The sequence below is a fragment of the Rousettus aegyptiacus genome, unplaced genomic scaffold (genome assembly GCF_014176215.1).
Source record: "Rousettus aegyptiacus isolate mRouAeg1 unplaced genomic scaffold, mRouAeg1.p scaffold_m13_p_10, whole genome shotgun sequence".
NCBI classification, from domain to species: Eukaryota; Metazoa; Chordata; class Mammalia; order Chiroptera; family Pteropodidae; genus Rousettus; species Rousettus aegyptiacus.
Window position 1 is genome coordinate 96,169,486 of NW_023416285.1, and position 21,146 is coordinate 96,190,631.

General features: G+C 46.8%; 1 protein-coding gene and 1 long non-coding RNA gene across 3 annotated transcripts; one reads left to right on the plus strand and one right to left on the minus strand.

The window, feature by feature from the left end:
* The first annotated feature begins 39 nt into the window (after window positions 1-39).
* On the plus strand, window positions 40-5,987 carry LOC118608709. The gene is made up of 2 exons (XR_004953162.1): window positions 40-90; window positions 1,770-5,987. It is a non-coding gene; the product is annotated as an uncharacterized LOC118608709 (long non-coding RNA).
* Window positions 5,867-21,077, minus strand: ATP5F1C (ATP synthase F1 subunit gamma). 2 transcript variants are annotated; one of them, XM_016136396.2, is made up of 10 exons: window positions 20,952-21,077; window positions 13,642-13,676; window positions 12,973-13,104; window positions 10,837-11,041; window positions 10,162-10,305; window positions 9,979-10,043; window positions 8,726-8,881; window positions 8,210-8,306; window positions 6,593-6,629; window positions 5,867-6,011 (listed from the first exon to the last, which is right to left on the minus strand). In XM_016136396.2, exons 1-9 carry the CDS (start codon window positions 21,005-21,007, stop codon window positions 6,623-6,625), a joined length of 897 nt encoding a protein of 298 aa, XP_015991882.2. In that variant the 5' UTR covers window positions 21,008-21,077; the 3' UTR covers window positions 5,867-6,011; window positions 6,593-6,622. The 2 variants fall into 2 exon arrangements, with proteins under 2 accessions (XP_015991882.2, XP_015991883.2); XM_016136397.2 differs by lacking the exon at window positions 6,593-6,629.
* Window positions 21,078-21,146: the final 69 nt, after the last annotated feature.

A 21,146-nucleotide genomic window follows, 5' to 3' on the forward strand; every position in this document is an offset into this window, starting at 1 on the left:
GAGCGACGCCGCCGGGCTCGGCTCTCCGGCCTGGCGGCCGCCGGAAGCGCGGGCGCCGGCTGCAGGTGCCGGGCGCCGCCGCCGAGCCAGGTGCCGGGTCCTGCCGCGCTGGGGCGGGGCCGCGAAGCGAGCCAGGGATCGGGGACCGCCCGGGCTTCGGGGCGAAAGAGGGAGCTCGGGAGTGAAGTTAAAATCGCGGATGCCTTAGAGAGAAGTGGGGACCTGGGAGGCTGTGAGCGCGGGAGCGGGGTTGGGCGTGGGAACAAACCTAAATGCTCCCGCAAAGCGGCTAGCATCGGCTCAAAACAAAATAAATTGATCTAGTTACCACTTTATAGATTGGATCAAGTTCAAGCTGTTCGGCAGGCCATTCATTCAGAGCGTTTCACAGTAGGACCGGGACTAGGGGGAGTGAGGCCGTGGCCTCGGTGCAAAATTTATGGGAGCAGCAGAAAACTTATTCAGTATCAATAATGTTTTAATACAGTAGATACTTTTTAAAAGTCCCAACCGCTGCCAAAAAAAATTTCTTCCTCACCTCATTCTAATCCAGGTCCTGGTTCCAGCAATACTTTTATTTACAAAAATAGGCAGCAATTTGCCGATTTGGCTGTCTGCCAGCCACTGGCAAAGAAAGAGAGAAGTCAGTTGCCCGCAGAGGCTGAATGAGCCCTAAACCAGCGAAGCCGGCCAAGGGCAGGGGGGCTGTCTTCTACTCGAAGATTTCCCTTTCCAGTTTGCCAGAAATAGGGATTTTTGTGATAAATACCTCGATTTTTAAATATTGGGAATACATTTCTAAAGTTTTAATTTTTTCACAAACTAATTCCAAGGTCAAGGTAGATTCAGCCAGGTTTGTAATGGCTGAATTTACTTTCTTAAATAAGCCTGTGTGAGTGTGAGTGTGTGTGTGTGTGTGTGTGTGTGTGTGTGTGTGTTTCCAACAATCAAGACCCTGGGCTGTACCTTCCTCTCTTCCCCTCCCTCATGTCTGTCCTCTGTATCCAGCTGTCAATTTCTCTGGTCCTACTTGTCATGGTGCATTTAGTATTTGAGTTTATGTACCTCTCACAATAAATTGTGAGTTTCTGAGTGGCTTTTCAATTCCCCTACAGAGACTGTGCCAGAACCTTTAACATAATAGACATTCGATTTTTAAAAAGTCTTAAAAACGCAATAGTACTGAAAATATGGTACTTCAGCGAAATGACCATCCGTAGAGAAGGAGCAGGGTGCTATGCTAGGTGGCAGGGTACCTGTGTCATTTTCTCCACTCAGCCTTCTGACCCCAAGATTCTCAGAGGCCTTTTGGATGCTGAATCTAGCCTTGCTTGACCATTTTGCAGCAATGCGATAATGTTAACCCGCTACCTTGATTTTCAAACTCTTGTACCCTGAATTTCACAACACCCCACTCTTGTATTGTTTCTTCAGTACTTCTGGAGGTTCCTTTTGAGCCCTTCATTTGTGTGTGTGTGTGTGTGTGTGTGTGTGTGTGTGTGTGTGTGTGTTTTAACCCCTTAATGCCACATTTTGGAAAATTTCCAACTACAGAAAAGCTGAAACAAAAGTATAAACTGGTATGCACTTTACCTGGATTCACCAATTGTCAACATTTTGCCATATTATATTCATACGCACACACCTATTTTTTCCAAAAAGCTTGAAAATAATTGCAAATTTCATGACCCAGAAATACTTCAGCATGTTTCTCCCCCAAACAAGGACATTCCCCTACATAGTTAGCTGTCACCGGTTCTGTTCCCCAGGAAGCCACTTCTGAGCTGATTCGCCTGCCGCCGCTTCCTTACGGAGTGCTCCTGGGGTCACCGCCAGTGCAAGGGAAGGAGGCTGCAGTGTGCTTTCAAGGGGGGCCGCAGCCAGCCCCCCAGGGAGCCAAGAGCCGGGCGGGCCCTTCAGATCTGTCCTGAGATGGGCCCAGGGGGCCGGCCCTCCGTACCGCCGAGGTAGTAAGTCCCTGCACCTGGGCTCCGCTAGAAAGGGCGTGTGATCTTGGGTGAAGTGGTCTGTGTCCGAGACGATTCCAGGGAAGGTGGGAGTGGTCACTCCTGCGGGGATGTGAGCGGCGCAGTGCAGCGTTCAGTACTGTTGTAGTCTGTTCGGCGGCCATAACTGGGGTTTTGGGAACTGGAGGTCAGGGGTCAGGGTGCCACCATGCTCAGGCGAGGGCCCTCTGTCTAATCCTCATGAGGCGGAAGGAGCTGGGGAGCTCTGTGGGGACTCATGAGAGCGTCGGTCCCATCAGCGGGCTCCTTGCTCATGACTAGTTACCCCTAAAGGCACCTTCCTATGCCATCACGTTGGGCATGGGATTTCAACGTGTGAATTTAGTGGGGACACAGACATTCCAATCTGGGCGGCTAGCTCCATCCCTTGGACCCTGGGGCTCACTTCTCAGTGTGTGAGGCCCAGCGCCCCCAGGATTGCAGGGCCCACCTTTCCTGGAGAAGACATACACAGGAGAGGAAGAAGACATAATACGGCCCCTGCTGTCCCTGCCAGGCCTCCGTTGATCCATCTTCCTCTGCCTTCCGTTCTAGATTTCTCTCACCCTCAGCCAGCACCACTGCTGGTCAGTGGCCGACCTAGTGGCACGACCCAGGCCGTCACCCGCAGGTCTGAGCTCCCGGTTTCCATGCCACTTTCAGACTGTGGCTGCCAAACCTGTTCACAGGCAGTCATTAGGCAAGAGCACCTGGTGGCGCCCAGCCAGACCCCTCGGGCGCCAGCTGTCCCTCCTCGCCCCGTGTAAGCAGCCTGACCTGGTGACACGGGCCAGTTACTCTCGCCCATACAGGGACTCCTCTCTGCATGCCATTTCCTGGCCGAAGTGCCCACGTGGCAACTGTAGCTATTACTTAGGCGGGACTCCTTCTCTGTTTCTTGGCGAAAACATTTTCCCTTTTGAGAGCCAGCACACTCAAGCTGGGGCAGCCAGAGCTGCTAGGACAGGACGACGTCCCAGGTGGGTCACTGGGAGCGATGGGACGTGGGGAACTCCGGCTTCCACTGCACGTTGTCTGCCTCTTGGGAACCTGGCACCACAGACAAGTCACTGGCCTCAAGTGCACGTGGCATCCTGGGGGACTGCGCCCCGTCCTCGCTAGGCTCCGTCTGCAAGCTGCTGCCTTAGCTGTTCTGTTGCTCGGCCAGGCAGGCAGCTTCCGAGTGGTGTGGTGAGTGTGACAGTCATGTGTACACTCCCAGCATCCTTTGCTGTAAAACGTGTCACTCCCTTGGCGTGGCCCAGCTTGATGTGGGTCACGAGCATATCAAACGTCATGAGCAGGAAAGGCCAAATTATATGAACGGCTGCTCTTTCTAGGATGAAACGGACCCCCGGGGTCAATGTGCCAAGTGTTGACCTTACTAGTGTGCTTAGTCATCTCTGGCTGCCAGAAGAAAATGACAGACTGGGAGGGGTTCGAACGACAGATGTTTATTTCCTCAGTTCTGGAGGCTGGGCGTCCAAGATCAGGGTGCCGGCAGACTAGGTTTGCTCTGCGTCCCCCTCTCCTTGACTTGAAGGCATTTTGATTTCTGAACCTTTGTGACGTTTTCCTCTGAAAGCTTTTAGGTTTCTACCTGCATAGCTCTGAAATGTCATGTGGTCTTCAATGAATGAGCATCCTTCTTGAATGACGGACAAAAATGAGCATCCTTGGACAGTGTGCACACCTGTATGAGTACTTCCATAGACTAGGCTATTAGCAGTGGGATTGATGACAAACTGTCCATTTCTTAAATTTAATAGACTGCCAGATCTTACTTTCAAAGAGATTGGAAGCTTTCATGAACAGCATGTGAGATCCATTATCCCTACTTTCCAAAACTGTCTACCTTTAATCTTTGACAATCTGACGGTGAGAAGACAGTGTCTATTGTCAATTTTTTTAAATTGAGTTTTTTTTTCCCTCACTGAAATAGGAGTGCTTTGCCTGTTCGTGACATAACCTTTTGGTCACAAATCTGTGTGCCCGCCATTGGATAAGAATGAAGATTTCTCCAGTCTTAAATACCATCTGATGACATAAAGGAAAGCAATACCGAATGTGGGGGAACGGCGGTATTAGAATTTTGATACTTCTCTCCCACTGCTTTCCCACAGGCAGGGTCCTCAGAAGTCAGCCTGAGCAAGGGTGTGGACTGCTGGACCGACCACACACAGGAGAGGGGGTCTGACAAGCACAGAGCGGTGGTGAAGACCTGCCCGTCACCTTGGGCAAGTTACGTCATCTTTATCAAATGCAAAATGGAGATGAAGATAGTACTTCCCTTATAGGGTTATGAGGGTTAAATGAATCAGTATTAACACATATTATGGCATCGGGCGAGTGCCCTGATGGAGTGCTGCCTGTGATAGCGATCATCAGTTCTAGATAGCAGTTGTCGGCACTTTGAAACTGGAGATGCACTCGAAACAGTCTTGAGCAAAGACCAACAAGTAATGACCAAATATAAGGGTTATAATTGGTGAGCACCTAGGAGGGACTCGGCCCAATTTGGGGGCAGCCAAGGGGACTGCAAAGGCCGTCCTGCCGGGAGGAAGTGACGTCTAAAGTGAGCCCTCAAGAACCAGTGACCAGCAGTAGGAATTAACGAGTAACTGCAGGGGCGGGATCAACCTGGAACGGTGACCTGGGTGACCTGGGGCACAGGCCGTGCAGCTCACATGGAAAGGGCGAAGAGCCGAGTTTGAATTGTTTGCCCACGTTATACCCTTTTTATTTTGCAAAGTGTCATAACAAGGCAACTATAGTGAGAAAATGATGACATGAGAAAGTTTGTTAAACTGCCATCCTGCTTTCTCGGGAAAGCAAAGAGAAAACCCAGGCTGTCTGTACCAGACGGGGGACACCGCCAGACGACATCCCACACTCAGGGCAGCCCGAGGGCCGTGCCGCCCGCTCCCCCTCCCCCGACGAGTGTGCCAGTCAGCCGGAGGTAATTGTTACCACCTTATGGTGACTGTAGGCTTCGATTCCCACCTTCCCTCCTACCATGGCCTAGAACATTCGATTCGTGCTCACAGAAGCATTCCACTAGCCTGGAGACAGGTGGGCCACGGTGAGCTCAGAAGCAAGATCACCAATGTTCCTGAAAGGCGCCTGCCGCCTGGCTCCCGGGCCTCTGCCCCGCACCTCGCCCATGGGCCCCTGCTTCACGCCACGCCTGGTGGCTGCCCCGAGGTGGCTTACTGTTAGGCGAGCTAGAAACGACCCAGGGCTTGTTTGGTTTATCCCCTGGCAGCTGCCTGACTAGTTTTTATATTGCTGTTCAATTCATTTATAGTTTTTTTTACAAAATATCTGAATTCTAAATAAATGTATTTAATGGCTTTTTAAAGTCAAGAGTAATACACATCAGTTAACTGAGAAGGGCTTTTATTTATATCTTATTTTTTATAGTTCTATAGTGTTTTTAGAAACTGTTACTTTTATAATGAAAAAAAAAAAGTCCCTATTTTAAGCAAATAGGAAAACCCCCAAGATTCTGGCATGGCCAACTCATGGTGAGGAATCAGGCGTCGCATGTTAGTGGCTATCTCTGTGTGAACACAGAGCAAATACCACACAGGAATGTTGCTCAGTGCTTAGGAGAGGTTTTTGAAAACGTTATTCAGGCTAAGTGTGTGCCTGGAATTCTACATCCCACTCGTGAGAGACGGCGAGTGGCTCCCTGGGCTGCGGGCGTGGCCCTGACCCCAGAGGCCAGACTCTTTAAGATGGCTTAGAAAAGCCTCTTCAGTGATCTTCCCATCAAACAAAAAAATTAACAGTAGCATGTGAATAATTTTAAATATTTTAGCATGTCATTTTGAAATTATATATACGAAGACAGTGACTTTCTTATTTTAAGTTGTTTATTATGAGGTAATTTACAAATGTCTTGCTGTCTTTAGTAATTTAAACAAGGGACCAATAATTTCTTCTGACCAGGACAGCAATAAACTGAAAATAAAATGAGGTGGCTGGATTTTTCTTCTTTACCTGAAAAACAAAGTACAGAACAAATAAAAATCAAGCAGTGTTTGAGAAAATAATGACATCGAGATAAATATGCCTCAGTGGGGTTTAAAGAACGGACTTTACATAATAAAACTGTTACTCTACACTAGTGGTTCTCACAGTGTGGTCTGGGGGCCGCTCACGGGGTCTGTGAGGGCAAGATGGTTTCCATGGTGATGCTACGTGCCTGTTTTGTTCTCAGTATGGAGGGCGTGCGGCCACGTCCTCCTGAGTGTGGTATCAGGAGAGAATGAACACAAGCCGGTGAGGACCCGGCTGATCGGTTAAGTGGGGGGTCTTAAGTCCAGAACGGCTGAGAACCCGCTCTCTGCACCAGTCCAGCCGGCGTCTCGACACAGCGCTCACTCTCTACCCTGCGGTTTACGGGACCAATCCGAGGGGACGAAGCCCACTGCCCCGCCCACACGCCCCCGGCCACCGCCACGTGACAGGCCGGCCATCTAACTGTCGGCATCAGTGTCGCTGCTGCTGACCAGCTTGCGTGAGCGGCTGGCTTTCTTTTCTGAAGGGGGTGGGGAGACCGTGTGAAACCGCCACTTTACCTCGTGTCTGAGGACGAAAGCTGATTTTCATTAATCCCTGGTTATTGTGTTAGAAGGAAAAAACAAACACAAACAAGCTGGTCAAGAAGCGGTCCATGCCAGTTAACCACGTTCACCTCCGGCTGAACACGAGGCGCCCCCGCCCGCTCCCCGAGTGTGCCACCCACTGACCGGTCTTAAAACCGACTCGACGATCACTAACACAGTTACGGATTTCAATCTGGTTAAAAGCAGTAAAACCATCTTCATGCAAATAGGCAAAACTGAAAATATTAAGATCACTATTTTTTTTTATAAATAGCACACAACATATGAACATTTTTTAGGCTGGCGACTAGTGCTTCACACCTCAAATACGGTTTATTCACGCTTTTTACTTTATTACTGAAGAGCCAAATGCGTTTGTTAAATACTAGAGTCTTTAACCAGGACAACCGCCAGTGAGCGAATGTGCGAGTCCGCTCACGTCAACGGGCCAGCTCTGGCCTATAAGGCTAACTTTATGAAGGACGTACACGGCCTTTCCAGAAGGCGAAAATTTAAGTCAATGTCCAGTTGCTGGAATTCCCCTTTGAACTCTCAGTTTTCATGTCGCAACTGCCCTCCCTCCGTTTCTCTCTGCGGCCAGGTTCCCCGCGGCCCTGACCCGGCAGGACCCGGGTCGCCAATTCTCCACCGGAAAGGGCTAAATGTCTTAGGCTTTGTGGGTCACATACTGTCTCTCTTTTTATAGCCCTAACCCCAGGCCAGTTTGCTGACCTCCCTTCTGCTGCACTTTCTAATTCGTCTATCCGTGTTCCCTGTTAGGGCTGTGAGCTCCCTGAGGGCAAAAACTGTCACCAGCACCTCCTCAGGGCCTCAAACGGGGTCTGGTGCTTAAGAGGCTCTCCAAAAATATCTTTTCCTATGCAGCAAACAAAGGACAAGGATCTGCATTAAATGGGCATGAAGGGGAAAGAGTCAAGGGCCATTTAGAAAGAAAAACTTAGAGAACTTGGTGAGGAACCAGGAGGGGAGAACCAAACATCCACAAGTTGTCTCCATCACGACCTCCTGCAACGGAGGGTCACGTCCTCCGACACGAAGCCCGGCGCTGGACTTTGCATATGACGGGGCGCAATTTAATAATTTTTTTTTTAATAGACTCCCCACTACCTTAACCTGGTTTCATAAACATTAACATATCTAGACAACAGGAAATTTTAAGGAAAGTGGTAAACCCAGTAATTAAAGAATTCCTGGACTTTACTATCATTCAATGATTTAGAGATTTCCAGTCCAATTCAAAACCCAAAACCAGTCCTGGTTTATAATATTTTAAGTTCCATAAACGACACGAAATTATCCAAATCCTTATCCCTAGTGCTTTGGTGAAGTGAAAGCTGGCAACACACTGACTGCTAACAAGAAGAAACTGAGTCTGGAGCAATCAGAATAAGCCAGAGATCCCACTTTCACCAAATTTTTATGTCCTAAGAGCAAGGTTATAAGGTTAAGTAATGGATCATTTCCTCTTTAACAGGCAAAAACGCACGCAAAAGCTTTCAAACACCCCAAGGTTAAACCAGCAGACGCAGAGGAGAACCAGCTCCCCGCAGGCCCTCCGCAGCTACTTACAGAGCCGCAGCACCGGAGATGATTTCAATCAGCTCCTTTGTGATGACAGCTTGGCGCGTGCGATTGAAAGTCAAGGTCAACTTGTCAATCATCTCAGCTACAAACAAAACAGAAAGATTAGACAAAGAGTAACATCTTCGTTAACCTGCTTAATTTAACATTAAGAGAATCCTAGCTTTTGGGGGGCAGGGGGTGGGGAGGGGGTTAGTATCAAAATTGGCCTCTCAAAAATTTTCAAGAAGGTCTTTCAATATCTTCCATGGGACTCATTTCCAAGACTTGCAAACTTACTGCCTACCAAGAAAGATACACTTCCTTTAAGGCAGAGTGTATTATTTTTCTATCTTCTCCGATGAGAAAATTCAAGCAAGGAAATTTGGTCAAAAATGCCCCAGAACCAGTGCAGAGCGCAGGACTCGGTCCTCGCTCTCCTGCTTCCGGCGCCCTGGAAGAATGGCCCTGCTCTGGTGTGAGGTCTGCGTGCGGAGACCGCTCTCGGGCATCTGCTGTGCTCACAAGCGTTCTTGCTGGCGTTGTCCATGGCCGTCATCCTGGCGCTCTGCTCGCTCGTGGTGGACTCCTTGAGAGAGTAGTAGATGATGTTGGCCAGGCTGTACTCCTGGTAATTCTGCAGCACGTCGGCATCAATATCGTCGTAGATGCTCATGCTCTCTGTGGAAACCAGCGATAATACTCTGAAGTTATACGGCCCAAACACCGATTTAATCAAAACAGCTGACTTGCAAAAATCCTTTATAACTACGCTGCAGAAGTAAACATAAGATTGATCAAGACCCAGTCCTAGAAGTTTCATCTATTTCCACACCGCACGTCACAGCGGACTTCCAGCAAAACGCGTACGCAGAGCACTGGCCGTTCTGCGTTAAGTAACTTTACTACGCTCTGTGGTTATGAGACCCCTAGAGAGTCTGGTTGAGTGCCTGGCACAAAGCCAGCAAACATTCGATAAATGTTTCTTTCAATAAACCAATTAAGAACTGAAACGAATACAGTGTAATTCAAAAATCCCAGGTTCGCCTTTTGATTACTGGAGAACCTAAAAAATGTCAGTCAGGAAAAGTGGGAGAACGAGAGGCTGATGTGGACATCAGTCGCCGTGCTGCAGGAATTCAGCTGCAATGCCGGGGTGCACGCGGCAGGGAACGCGGTGACAGGACCGTCTCGTCACACGTCAGGTGCCGGTAAGAAAGCAAGTAGCACAGCCCGTTGTAAGTGGCGTGCCGCTGCCTGGGAGAGGTGTCCCGGCGGCAGAGACGTTAAAATGCAAACAAGTGCACATCTTAGGGTCGATGAAACACGACACAGGGGACAATGCCTCGGGAAAACGAAACCGGTTCCAGGACATCAGTTCTAGGGCGACCTCTGAGCAGCGGTGGCTTTACTCAGACAACGGAACAAAACCTCCTGGGCCACGTGAACGAGCCGTGAGCCTGTTCAGAGCGCCGGAGCCGCCCACGAAGGCCCAGAGCCCATCCCCAGCTGGGCTCTTCGATCCCCGGGGACAGAAGGCACGTTTGATGACGGCCCTCGACAGCCGTATATTTGTTCAATTAATGAAGGAATGGAGTAAGTCGTCAAACAATGCGTGGGCGGAGACATCGGGGAAGCCACGAACAGAGGGGGAGAGAAACGGCCCGACGTCATCATTTTGCCACTGCGCGAACGGCCATCCTGACAAACGCTATTTTCCCAAATGTACAAATCTCCCCTTTCTGCATGGAAAATACCAGTCATGCAAAACTACGCACCAGAACTCGCAATGGTATTGAGGGAAAAGATGGGCTTTTCTTCTGTCTTGTAGGAGATGACAGACCTAGAAATGACAAAAGCAAATGTAAATTTCAAAGAAAGAACTTTTAAACTGTTAAGCAGGCAGGTTTTAAAACACGACCATACACATAAAACAGCTTTAATTTCTAAAACTTTCTTGCCTGAACCGATTGAAGATGATGGATCCCTCATCAAACTCATAGCCAGAGTTTAGTAATTCCAGGGCGATGACTGACGCGTCTCCAAAAGTCGGGGGTCTTCTTCCCACTTCTTTGAATGTTACCAGAAACTGGTCAGAGTGAGTCCTACGAGGAAAAAAAGTGATCACAACATAGTTTAACAGAATAATTCTGCTGAAAGAACGAGAAGGAAATATTACCGCCATGGACCAAGTGTTTTGGGGGGCAAGGGTGTTCACTAAATCAAGTCGCTCCCACAGTCCATCATCACTGCTTCCTGCCGTGACACACAGTCAGCCCATCGTGTGTCCTACCCCTGTGCCCTGTCCTTCCAAGCCCAGTGAGCTGTCGTTCGCTCCCGACATTTCTGGGCTATGACAGCCCCTCAGAGTTCAGTCCCCATCTTTTAAAATATCAACAGCTTTTGATATTCCCATTGCATTCCATTTATGGTTTGGATAAAGGAGAAGCAAAGATAAGCAGAAAACAGGGAAAATGTATATCGTCTAATAAATGCTGGAAGAAATAAAACGGAAACCTCTCTGAATACAGAATAGGTAACCAAAAAAAGGGCGCCCTGCTCAATACACCATGGAAGAAACTTCCATTTATTCACGCTTGCACCCTTTAAACATGAGGAGCATATGTCTGAATTACCTGTGAAGTATACCCCTAATTTTATCGCCAACTCCAACGATCTTAACTTCCTTCCCGGCTGCCGTGAGTGAGGCCACCTCGTTTTTCATCTGCTTAGCGACGGAGGAGTGGATGGCGCCACAAAGGCCTCTGTCCGAGGACACCCCGATCAGGAGGTGTTTCTTCTTGTCTTCAGGCCCCTTAATGTCAGCTTTTTCATACAGAGCTTAGGAACGAAAAGAAGCGAATGTTTTGTATGCACTTTCTACTAAATAAAACACTAGTTCTTATTTACAAGAGCTGGCTATTTTCAAAACGAAGCATTTACATTTAGGCGGCACCTGGCTAATATAACTGAAGTGCCTGCGGACTTATTTCATTTACAATCAGGATGAAAACCACAAAGGCTTAAATCTCTGTCTGACAAAAGCTCCTACAGGCCTGTTAGTGGCCACTCTATCTTGAACATAGACTAAAAGAAATCGCTAGTACAATGGGAGAACTTCTAAAGAGGCCAGAGTTACAGAAGCACCAACTAGATATCAGACTTCTAAAGAATGCAAACCCTCAGTCTACAACCAAAAAGTAAAAGGAAAGTTTCCTGAGCTGTTCGGATAATCTGCACGTCAAGCTTGACAAAAACTGCTGATGCTAAAATGACGCTATTTCGGGGATTACTGTAAGAAACTCGTTTTGTTGGTCTAGTTTTCCAAGAAGCAGAGGACCTGAGGATTTGGCAGGATGAAGCACACATGGGCTTTACTGGGAGAAATGGCGAAGGGAGAGAGACAACAGGAAGCCAGAGGCGCCACCACGCCACAGGGCAGGTATGTGCTGCTGGCAGGAGGGGCAGGAAGGTCGGGTGGCGGCATCAGGACCACGTACAGTGTAAGGGAAGCGAGGCTGTGGGTCCCAAAGGCCCCTGAGAACACGTCGGCCTGGCCCCTGCGGAGCGGCTGGCTGGGAGCGGCCCGCGGGACACACGGCCCAGTGCGAATGCAGGGCAGACATCGGCGGCTGGCGCTCCCCGTGGCACCGTGCACAGCCTGTGCGATGGGGTTCTGGGGTTCTAGCCAGGCCTTCTCCAGCGCGGAGCAGCAATTCTCAAATGCCAATACCTGAGCCCCCCCCCCCCCCGCAGAAGGCGGAGAAGTAAACTCTCAACTCCGGGGTTCAGTGGAGTGGGGGGAACATTTAAGTCTCTTTTTATATTTTATACTGCACAGCATAAAATGCCTGCTTTACATTTTAAATATTTACAAATGGTTGGCCATCGAATATTTATCAGTATTTTGTTTTTGTTTTTAGGACTTTAGAAGCTGGCAGCCTCGACCTGGATTTTTTTCTATTTCACCACAAATAATCAGATCTCTAAGCCAGTTTCCTCTATATTAGATAACATGTGGTAATCGAATTTGGAAAGGAACCACATTTATACTTGTTCACATCAGCAAGAAAGGTGACTGGTAAAAGGACTTTCCTCTTTCACATAAACAGGCTAGAGAATAATTTACGAACTGGCATTTACTGAGCTTAGAACTGTGCCAGGCAGAGGAGACTCATGACAGCAGATGGCTGGAGCTGGCGGGGGTCGCTATAACCTAGCAACTCCGATCGGGTGACACCGAGTATGGCATTTTAAAGCAAGGAGCCATTTCCACTGAGGCCTATGGCTCTATGATTTCTTCACAGAACAGTATTTAGCAGTGTACATGCGTGTTTGAAAAACACAAGCACAAGAAAACTGCTGCACAAGACAATTCGCATCTAACACACAGATACATTAACACATTAAAGCTTATTTGCTTTAAATTAAAAGCAAACACCGCCCTGTTTATGGCTGACGTTTGAACACTGTGCTCCCGACCACCGCAGCTCAGCCAGCTCCCCGTGACAGGGTGTGCACCGCCCGCCCAGCCCGCAGGCCCCAGCATCACGCAGATGGCACCAAGCTACATGGAGTCTCACGCACTGCGCTTCTAAGTTCTTTCCATGGCGCCCTGAGCAGCCGAGAAAGTTTTCCAAGGGCCCTACCAGTCCCTGCCCTCAGAGGGCACTGTGCAAATGGGTGCGTGTCAGATACTCAGAGCCATCACCTCAGTGAGACGAAGCAAAAGCCAGGGCTCCTCAGAACCCGCAACCCCGCTATTCTCTTACCCAGAGATCCTGTTCCATACACGCGGGCCGGCTTCAGCTCCCTCTCGGCTCGGGCATACTTGGCCGCTGCCACCATTTTCATAGACTTGGTAATTTTCTGGATGTTTTTGATTGACTTTAGTCGCCTGGTAACTGAAAAATAGAAGTGCTATGTTAAGATAAAAGAGTTATAAATTTTATTTGTCAACTTATCGAAATGTTTTTCTAAACTACAATGTAGAATAATTAGCACTGAGACCATCAATTAACCACATGATCCTAAACTGGGCTTAACTGTCAGAATGAGTACTGATAAAAGGTCAAACCTAGCTGCTACTTCGGCCTGACAAGCCAAATGACGACATAAGAGAATACAGTATCCATTTAAAACATTAAATGGGCCTGAAAACGGCCTTTAACTACATATTCCATAACATTTTAAAGTATATATACAAACAGTATAGTTTTTGTTAGTTATATCATCATCGTTCTATAGTCGACAGAATCCGAAGAGCCGTGTGTCCCCTCCTCCTGGTCTTTTCTAAAAGACGTGCAATGCCCCACACATACGACATAGACTCATTTGTCAGCTTTGACCAAATATCTAACAGGCTAAAGCAGCATATTTTTGAAAGTATTTTTGCCAAAATTTCGTTTCTCTTAGTTCACATATTGAGATAAAGTACTTACTATCTTTCAAAGTTGCCATATTTCGAACTTGGATCCTGAGAATAAAGGTTTAAAAAGTTATTTTAATTTTTTGAAAAATAGCTCCATTATACAAGAAAAACTTTGAAAGTTAACGTTCATTCAGATGCCCCATGAAGAACCTCTTAAATGTAGGACTGAACGTGCGTTATGTGTGTACGTGTTTAATTCCTTAATACTGACGCCAAACCCAGTGGCGAAGGCCTCATTCAATTCACTCAGCTAACACGGACCTTTCTGGACGCCACATGGCATCGGCACACGCTCCAGCCCACCTCCACGTCTTTGCTGTGCTTCCGTTACACTGTTCAACATCAAGGTCAGCCAGGCCCAAGAAGCTTCCCCGACTTCCTTAGCTCATGAAACCACACTTACACATTCTAACTCGATGAGCCGTGTGAAAGCAGTGTCTAAACTAATTCTAAGCTCTTCCAACTCCACATCTACCAAGCAGCTACCGTGCTCCAGGACACGGTCTCCAACCACAAGTAGCAACTATCACCTCAAAAACAGGATTCCCAAAAACTCAGATTTACATAAAATGTACATTAAATTTCTACAGTCTTTAAAGTGCCAGTGCATGACAGCCAGACAGCTAGGACTTCAATGCGGTGTTAGTGAAAGATAAACACGAGAGGCTCCCACCCTAAGGCAGACAGCACGTGCTCCAACGTCCTTAGACCCGAACAGGGTCCGCGTGGCCCTGGCAGCGCCGGGACCGAGGAGCCGGTCCGTGCGTGCGTGCGTGCGTGCGTGGGGCGGGGCGTTCCCAGGGACCCGGTGCGGTTCTGAACCTGGGACGCGGGCTCGGTAAGTTTAAATAACTATATAGCGAGTAGGGAGGTGATATGTGTTTATAAGCCCACAAATCACTTTAGTTTCTCAGTGAAAAGCACAAAATGACGTTGGAACACTGCGGACAAGGTGACTGACTAAGGGGCTGCTGTGGCTTCTGGATGAGAAGCTGGACTAAGATGTTAGCAAAGCAACAAGACACTGGAGAGGAAGCTGCTTATGAGCGAAAAGGAAACAGTACGAATGACCCGAAGTACCCTGACTTAATGGCCTGAGTGGACAGCGCTGTCACTAACCACGACAGGTAAACTGGGTGGGGTGATGTCCCTGGAGATAATGACTTAGCTAAAAAGACCCCGGGACCAGGTGGAAATGTCCCAAGGGTCTGAGAAACATGGGAGGATGTGAGATACAGATTTGTAACAGTCAGTAAACACGGTAGTTGATGCCCAATCGCCAAAAAAGAAAAAAAAATTGGAGGCAATTAGGGAACTTTCCTAATTCTACAAGGCCAGCATTACCCTAGTACCAAAATCACATAAATACATTGTAAGAAATGACAATTGGAGAACAATCTCTCAAAAACATAGAGGTAAAAATCCTTAACAAAGTATTAGAAAATTGAATCCGATGATGTATTAAAAAGAATTATAACCCACAACTAAGAAGGACTTATTCCAGGTATGCAAGGCTGGTTCATCATTCAAAAATCAAATAATATCCACCACGTCATCAGGTTAAAGAAGAAAAATTGTATCAAAGATACAAAAGAAGCATTTGACAAAACCTAACACCCTTTCAAAACAAACACCTCTTAGCAAATTAAGAACAACTTCAACCCAATAAAGACCATCTATAAAAAACCCCTATGGTTTCACGGTGAGAAACTAGCAGCTTTCCCCCTAGGACTGTGAACAAGACAAGACATCGTCTCTCGTCACTCCTATTCAACATCATAACTGATGTCCTACCTACTGCAGTAAGTCGAGAAAAGGAAATGAAAGGCATACGCATTGGGAGGGAAGAAATAAAGCTTTGTTCACAGATGATACGACCGTCTATGAAAAAATTCCAAAGAATCGGCAGGAAAATTCTTGTTATTAACCATAGTAGAGTTGCAGGATACATAACAAAAATCATTTGTGACCCTTTGTACCAGATATAAACAATTGGGGTTTTGAGTAAAAAAAACGAAAGCATAGAGTGTAGACTTCGAAATGGTTATGATGGTAAATTTTCTGCATATTTTACCTTTAAAAACACATAAAAGACTTATGTGTAAATCTAACAAAATATGTATAAGATCTGTATGACAAAAACTACAAAACTGATGAAAGAAATTAAAAATCTAAATAAAAGGAGAGAAATTCCATATTCATGTATAGGAAGATTCAATGGCAATTCTTCCCAACTTGATCTATAGACTTAATACGGTTCCAAGAAAAAAAATCTCTTGTGGTTACCAATAAACTAACTTTAACATTTGTGTGGAAAGGCAAAACACTCAGAACAGCCAACACAGTAACGAAGAAGTACAAAGCCAGAGAACTGATTCTGTCTGATTTCAAGACTTGCTATAAAGTTACAGTGTTCAGGACTGTATGGTTTCGGTGAAAGAATGGACAAGTAGATCACTGGATCCAAACACAGAGCCTGGAAACAGATCCATAGCAATACAGTCAACTGAAGTCTGATAAAGAAGCAAAGTTAAGTAAGTGGAGAAAGGATACTCTTTTCTACAATCAGTGCTGGACCACTAGCCATCCATATGCAAAAATATTAATCTAGATAACAATCCTACATATTCACGAAAATTAACTCAAAATGGATCCTAGATCTAAAGGTAAAACACGAAACTATAAAACTTCTACAATATAGCACAGGAGAAAAATCTAGGTACTTTGGGTTTGGCTCTGAGTTTTTAAACACCAAAAGCATGATCCATGAAAAAATAGTGGTAAGCTGGACTTCATCATTTTTAAAAACTTCACTCTTTAAAAGACACTTTTAAAAGAATGAAAAGACAAATCCCACACTGGGAGAAAATATTTGCAAAACATGTATCTTTTAAAGGGCTAATATCCAACATAGTCAAAGAACTCTTAAAATTCAACAATACAGACAACCAAATACAAAATGGGCACAAGACTGGAACAGACACTTCACGTCCTTCAGCGTGAATGAATGGGTAACGAACCGGTCCATCCTTACGGTAAAGTAATATTCAGCAACAGAAATAAATGAGCTATCAAGCCACAAAAGGACATGAAGGGAATCTAACCACACAGTGCTCAGTGAAAGGAGCCAATCTGTACAGGCTATACACTGATTCCAACTACACGACAGCCCAGAAAAGACAAAACTGTAGCAACAGTGAAAAACTCCGTGGTCGCCAGGATTTCTGGGAGAGACTTTTAGGGCAGTGCAACTATTCTGTATGATGCGGTAATGGTAGGCACGTCATTCTGCATTTGTCCAATACAGTGTGAGTGGCCTTGATGAGACGATGCGCCTCGGTTAATAATGTGTCGGTCCTGGTTCACCGACTGTAGTACATGGACCGCACCGACGCGAGGTGTCACTCACTAGCTGAGTGTGGTGGGGGTATGTGGAAGTGTCTGTGCTCCACGCTCGATTCTCCGGTAAGTCGAAAACTGTGCTAAAAAAATAACATTTATTAATAACACCTTTAAAAATGAGGTTATAAAATGACGTGTTATAAAATAATGTTTATGTGCATGTAAGTCTGAAGGTCTTAACCAAAACGGTTATCTTTAAAAATCTCTTGGTTTATGTATCTTGTTACTGGTATTACTCAGCTGAAAAAAAACTAAGAAAAATAAAAGGAGACCGTACAGAAAATACTATGTTTGGTCCTAAGAATGAACTCACTCAAGGAAAAGATTAAAGCTGTTAAACAGTGACGAGCTCTGCTCTTTCGAGTACAGACTTATCTGACAGAATGACTATTCCTTTAACATTTTTCCATAAGGGCATTTGAAAAGTGACCCCATTTTTTGGACAATTTTTTTTTTTTTGGTGTTACAACTTTTTCACCCAAAACATTCTAAATTTATCGATTATAAGGAGTGACATCTGGACACTGTGGCTTGAGGCGGACACTCCAATTTACCTGACACAAGTTTCTAGTCAGAGACTATGACATGGAACAAATGTGAACCAGACGCCACACCTGGGCTAACACAGAACGTTCTGGTTTCCGCCAGTGTCCCCAGTGAGGGTGCGACATGACATCATCTGTGACTCCTCATGCTGTGCGCATGCCCTAATTTCCTGTTTTGAAGCTTGAGGCACTCTCATGTTTAGCCTTTATTTAGTTCCAAAGATGTCCATCTATGTTACAACTTTGTTTTTTAAGCACAGTTTGAGTACAGAACAACCATGAGCTGATCGTACTCTTTAAGGATCGCTTGCTCTACTGAATGTACGATTTTTGCAAATGAAAACATGTATCGAATGTGGTGGATGGGAAAATCACTGGATTACCATTACCTACTGTGACCACACAGCACTGTCAGAAAAGCCGAGAAGGCGGAGGTGGAGGGGGCCAGCGAGGCCGCTGGAGGAGGGGCGTGTCAAAGGAAGTAGAGAGCCTGAGAGAATTTTAAGGAGTATATGAATGTTGTATGAAATGAAAGTTAAGGAAGAAACTGCACCCACTAATAGCTAAGGAAAAGAAAATTGTCTACTTCTAATACCGAATGCCTGCGTGACAGTCCCAAGTTTATCCCCTGCGCCTCCACCAGATGACTCCCTGGCACTTCTTCACCAACCACCCACTGCTCACCACCCAGTCTTCTTTGGCAAGTACAAGAAAGCTTCTCGCATGGTATCTTATATAGAAGCTAGTTATCAACTCGTTTTCAACAGACACATCTGGACCCACAGCAGCCTTCTCCTGCTGCCCTGGGTTCTTTATACTGACTCACTTCGTCCTCGCGCTATTAACTGTGTAGTACTAGCATTACCCCCACTTAACAGATAAGGAAGCGGTACAGACAGACACCCAGCAACCTGTCCAAGGTCACACAGCCAGGTGAGTGGCAGACAGGACACACCCCCAGCAGTTCCGCTCCAGCCCGGTCTCGTATACTGCACCCTGCTGCCTCGCGGTTTTTCCAAATAAATTATCTGCTCTCAGTCGCAGGTGACTCCCTTTTCCCTCCTGAATGCCATCTCCCTTCCTTTTCAATGTATAAGTTCAAGACATGGTGACTGCTCTACCACTATGAAATAGATCCAATTTAGAGAACGTGGAAGACTAGGAAATAGAAAGGCACTGTCCCCTAATTTGAGACAGAAAAACCAGACTCATCCCCCAAATTTCTTATTTCCATTTCTTTAAAAGTCAGGTTTAATTTCTCAAAGTTTAGGGTTCTTTCTGTTCCCTTAAACAACACTTTGGTTAAGATGTCAAGTAAGCCTCACGTTTAGTTAATGTCAGCACATGCTAACCCCCTGAAACAAAAACTACACATTAACAAAATGCAAGTTTAAACGCCTTCAATAACCAAAACAGAACCAAAGAAATGCCACCTCATCGCTCTGTTAAAATGAAGGTGTTTTTCTTCCCGTCCAAATTAATTCTGTGGAGTGTGAAATAGTAGGATGGTTTTCATTACTGAATTAAAAAAAGCAGTTGTAATGAATGGGAAGCGAAGGGGCGGAAGAGGCAGGAAAGAGTTCAGGCACCCAGTGATGGAAAACGTGAAAAGAGGACAGAATATGCTTTCCACAGCGGAACTCTGATGTCTGATGGATATTCGCAACCTACCAATTTAAAACCAACCTTCCTAAGGGATGAAGATCGTTTTATTTGCTGAGAGAGGTCCCAATTTAGGGTCCTGCCAGTAGTTGTCTCCGACTGAGACGCAACTCTTATTTAAAACAATTCTTTATTAAAAGATTTTCTAATTGTCTTACAGGGTTTAAAAAAAGTAATTTCTACAGTTTTGTGTAAAATATTTCATTCTCGTTCCAGGAACTCTGCATTTTTTAAAGATCAACTTGGATACCACTTAGGAGTCTAAGAACACTGTCCATTAACATTAATGCACAGCGAGATGGGAAGAGCTGATGTCTCTGAGCACCCCTGCACGCCACCCACTGTCCCACCGCGCTAAGACCACGTCTGTTTGTTCACCACCCCATGTTAGCACTCTCTGCAACCCCAACTGGGTGCAGCATAGGCACCTAACAAATGTCAAATGTCTGCTGAGTGGTTAACAGTACGACCTACATGACTGAGAATTCCACTTATGGTGACTTCTCAATTCCCATAAAGACTCTTTTCCAATATTAGAGAAAAAAAGGAAAAAAAAAACAGACTTCCAAGGTAAAGCCACCAACATTTTTATGTAGCTATTTCACATAGCATTTCATTACCGCATTACTCTGAAGATTTTGTTAGAAATTCTTTGCTTAATGAAAACCATATGGATTCAATTAAAGTTTTACAGTCCCTTCACATAAATAAGGATACAAAACTCAAGTTCAGTGCTGTAAAACCGGAGAATTGCTACACACAGCCTATAACTGATAATCCCCTTAGCGCTGTCTGAAACTCTCCCACTCTTTGCATAGCCTCTGTTGTGTGACACCAGCACAAACCAACTTTAATCTGGCTATTCTTAGGCCTCTTAAAACGCAATTTTTTCCCCCCCAGAACCAACGTTTAAGATCCTTAGAACCTGCAAGGCAGTTAACAGGTGACATTTAAATCTCCTTCTCCCCCTTAGGACCTTGGGACAATTTCATGACCTTGCAGGGCAACTGCTTCAGCATAATGGTTTCAAGATACTGATCACCGTGTCTTTCCCTTCCTCGCTAAAAGACTTTGCACCCAAACTACCATCGGCACACGAGGGCATTTATTTGGTTCGCCTGTGCCCAGGAAAGTTTGTCTGCTACATGGTAGGGGCTCAACGAACGTTCTGGCAGAACCAAGCAGCTCTTAGAAGGTTTCCCCGCTCAGCACGGGCCCATGCAGACTGCCCAGCCCTGGAGGGTTTCAAAAGCCGTCAAGGACGTCAAGTACAACGTAACCTTCCCCGGGCCCGGGCCTTGGGTCCTCCCTTCCCCCTTCCTCACTTTGTGGGTAAAGACTGCGCGACACCCGCTGCGGGCACGCAGCAGGAGCTCCCCCAAGTACTTCTTAGCAGCTAATAATCAATCAGACGGGTGAATCCAAGAGCCCCCTGAATTTAATTCAGACCAAGGTCTCCATCCCGCGGTCCGAGATGACCCGTCCTCGTGGCCCTCAGCCCACCCCGGGAGACGTGGCGTGACTGCAGTCCCTGCAGTCGCTTCGCGCGCCTTCCCGGGGCCGAGGCGCCTCCTGCGGCCTCCGCGGGACTGGGGGCCCCGCCAGCCCGCGACCCCGGTTCGTCTCAGTCGCCTCCACCCGCCTCCTCTTCCCCCTAACTGAACTCCTCCGTCCCTCGCAGCGCTCCCGTCCCGACCGCAAGCTGCCATACCATTGCGGCTGCACGGCCCAGGCCGAGACCCCAGCGACGCCCGCCCGAGAAAACATGGTGCTACCGGCCCCGCTGAAGGTCGCCCAGTCGGGCCTCACCGCGCGTGCGCAGCCGACTTCCCCCGCCCCCTCCCACCTCGCTTCCTCCCCAGTCTCGCTTCCCGCCGCCTGACAGAGGTAAATGTCGCGAGAATTG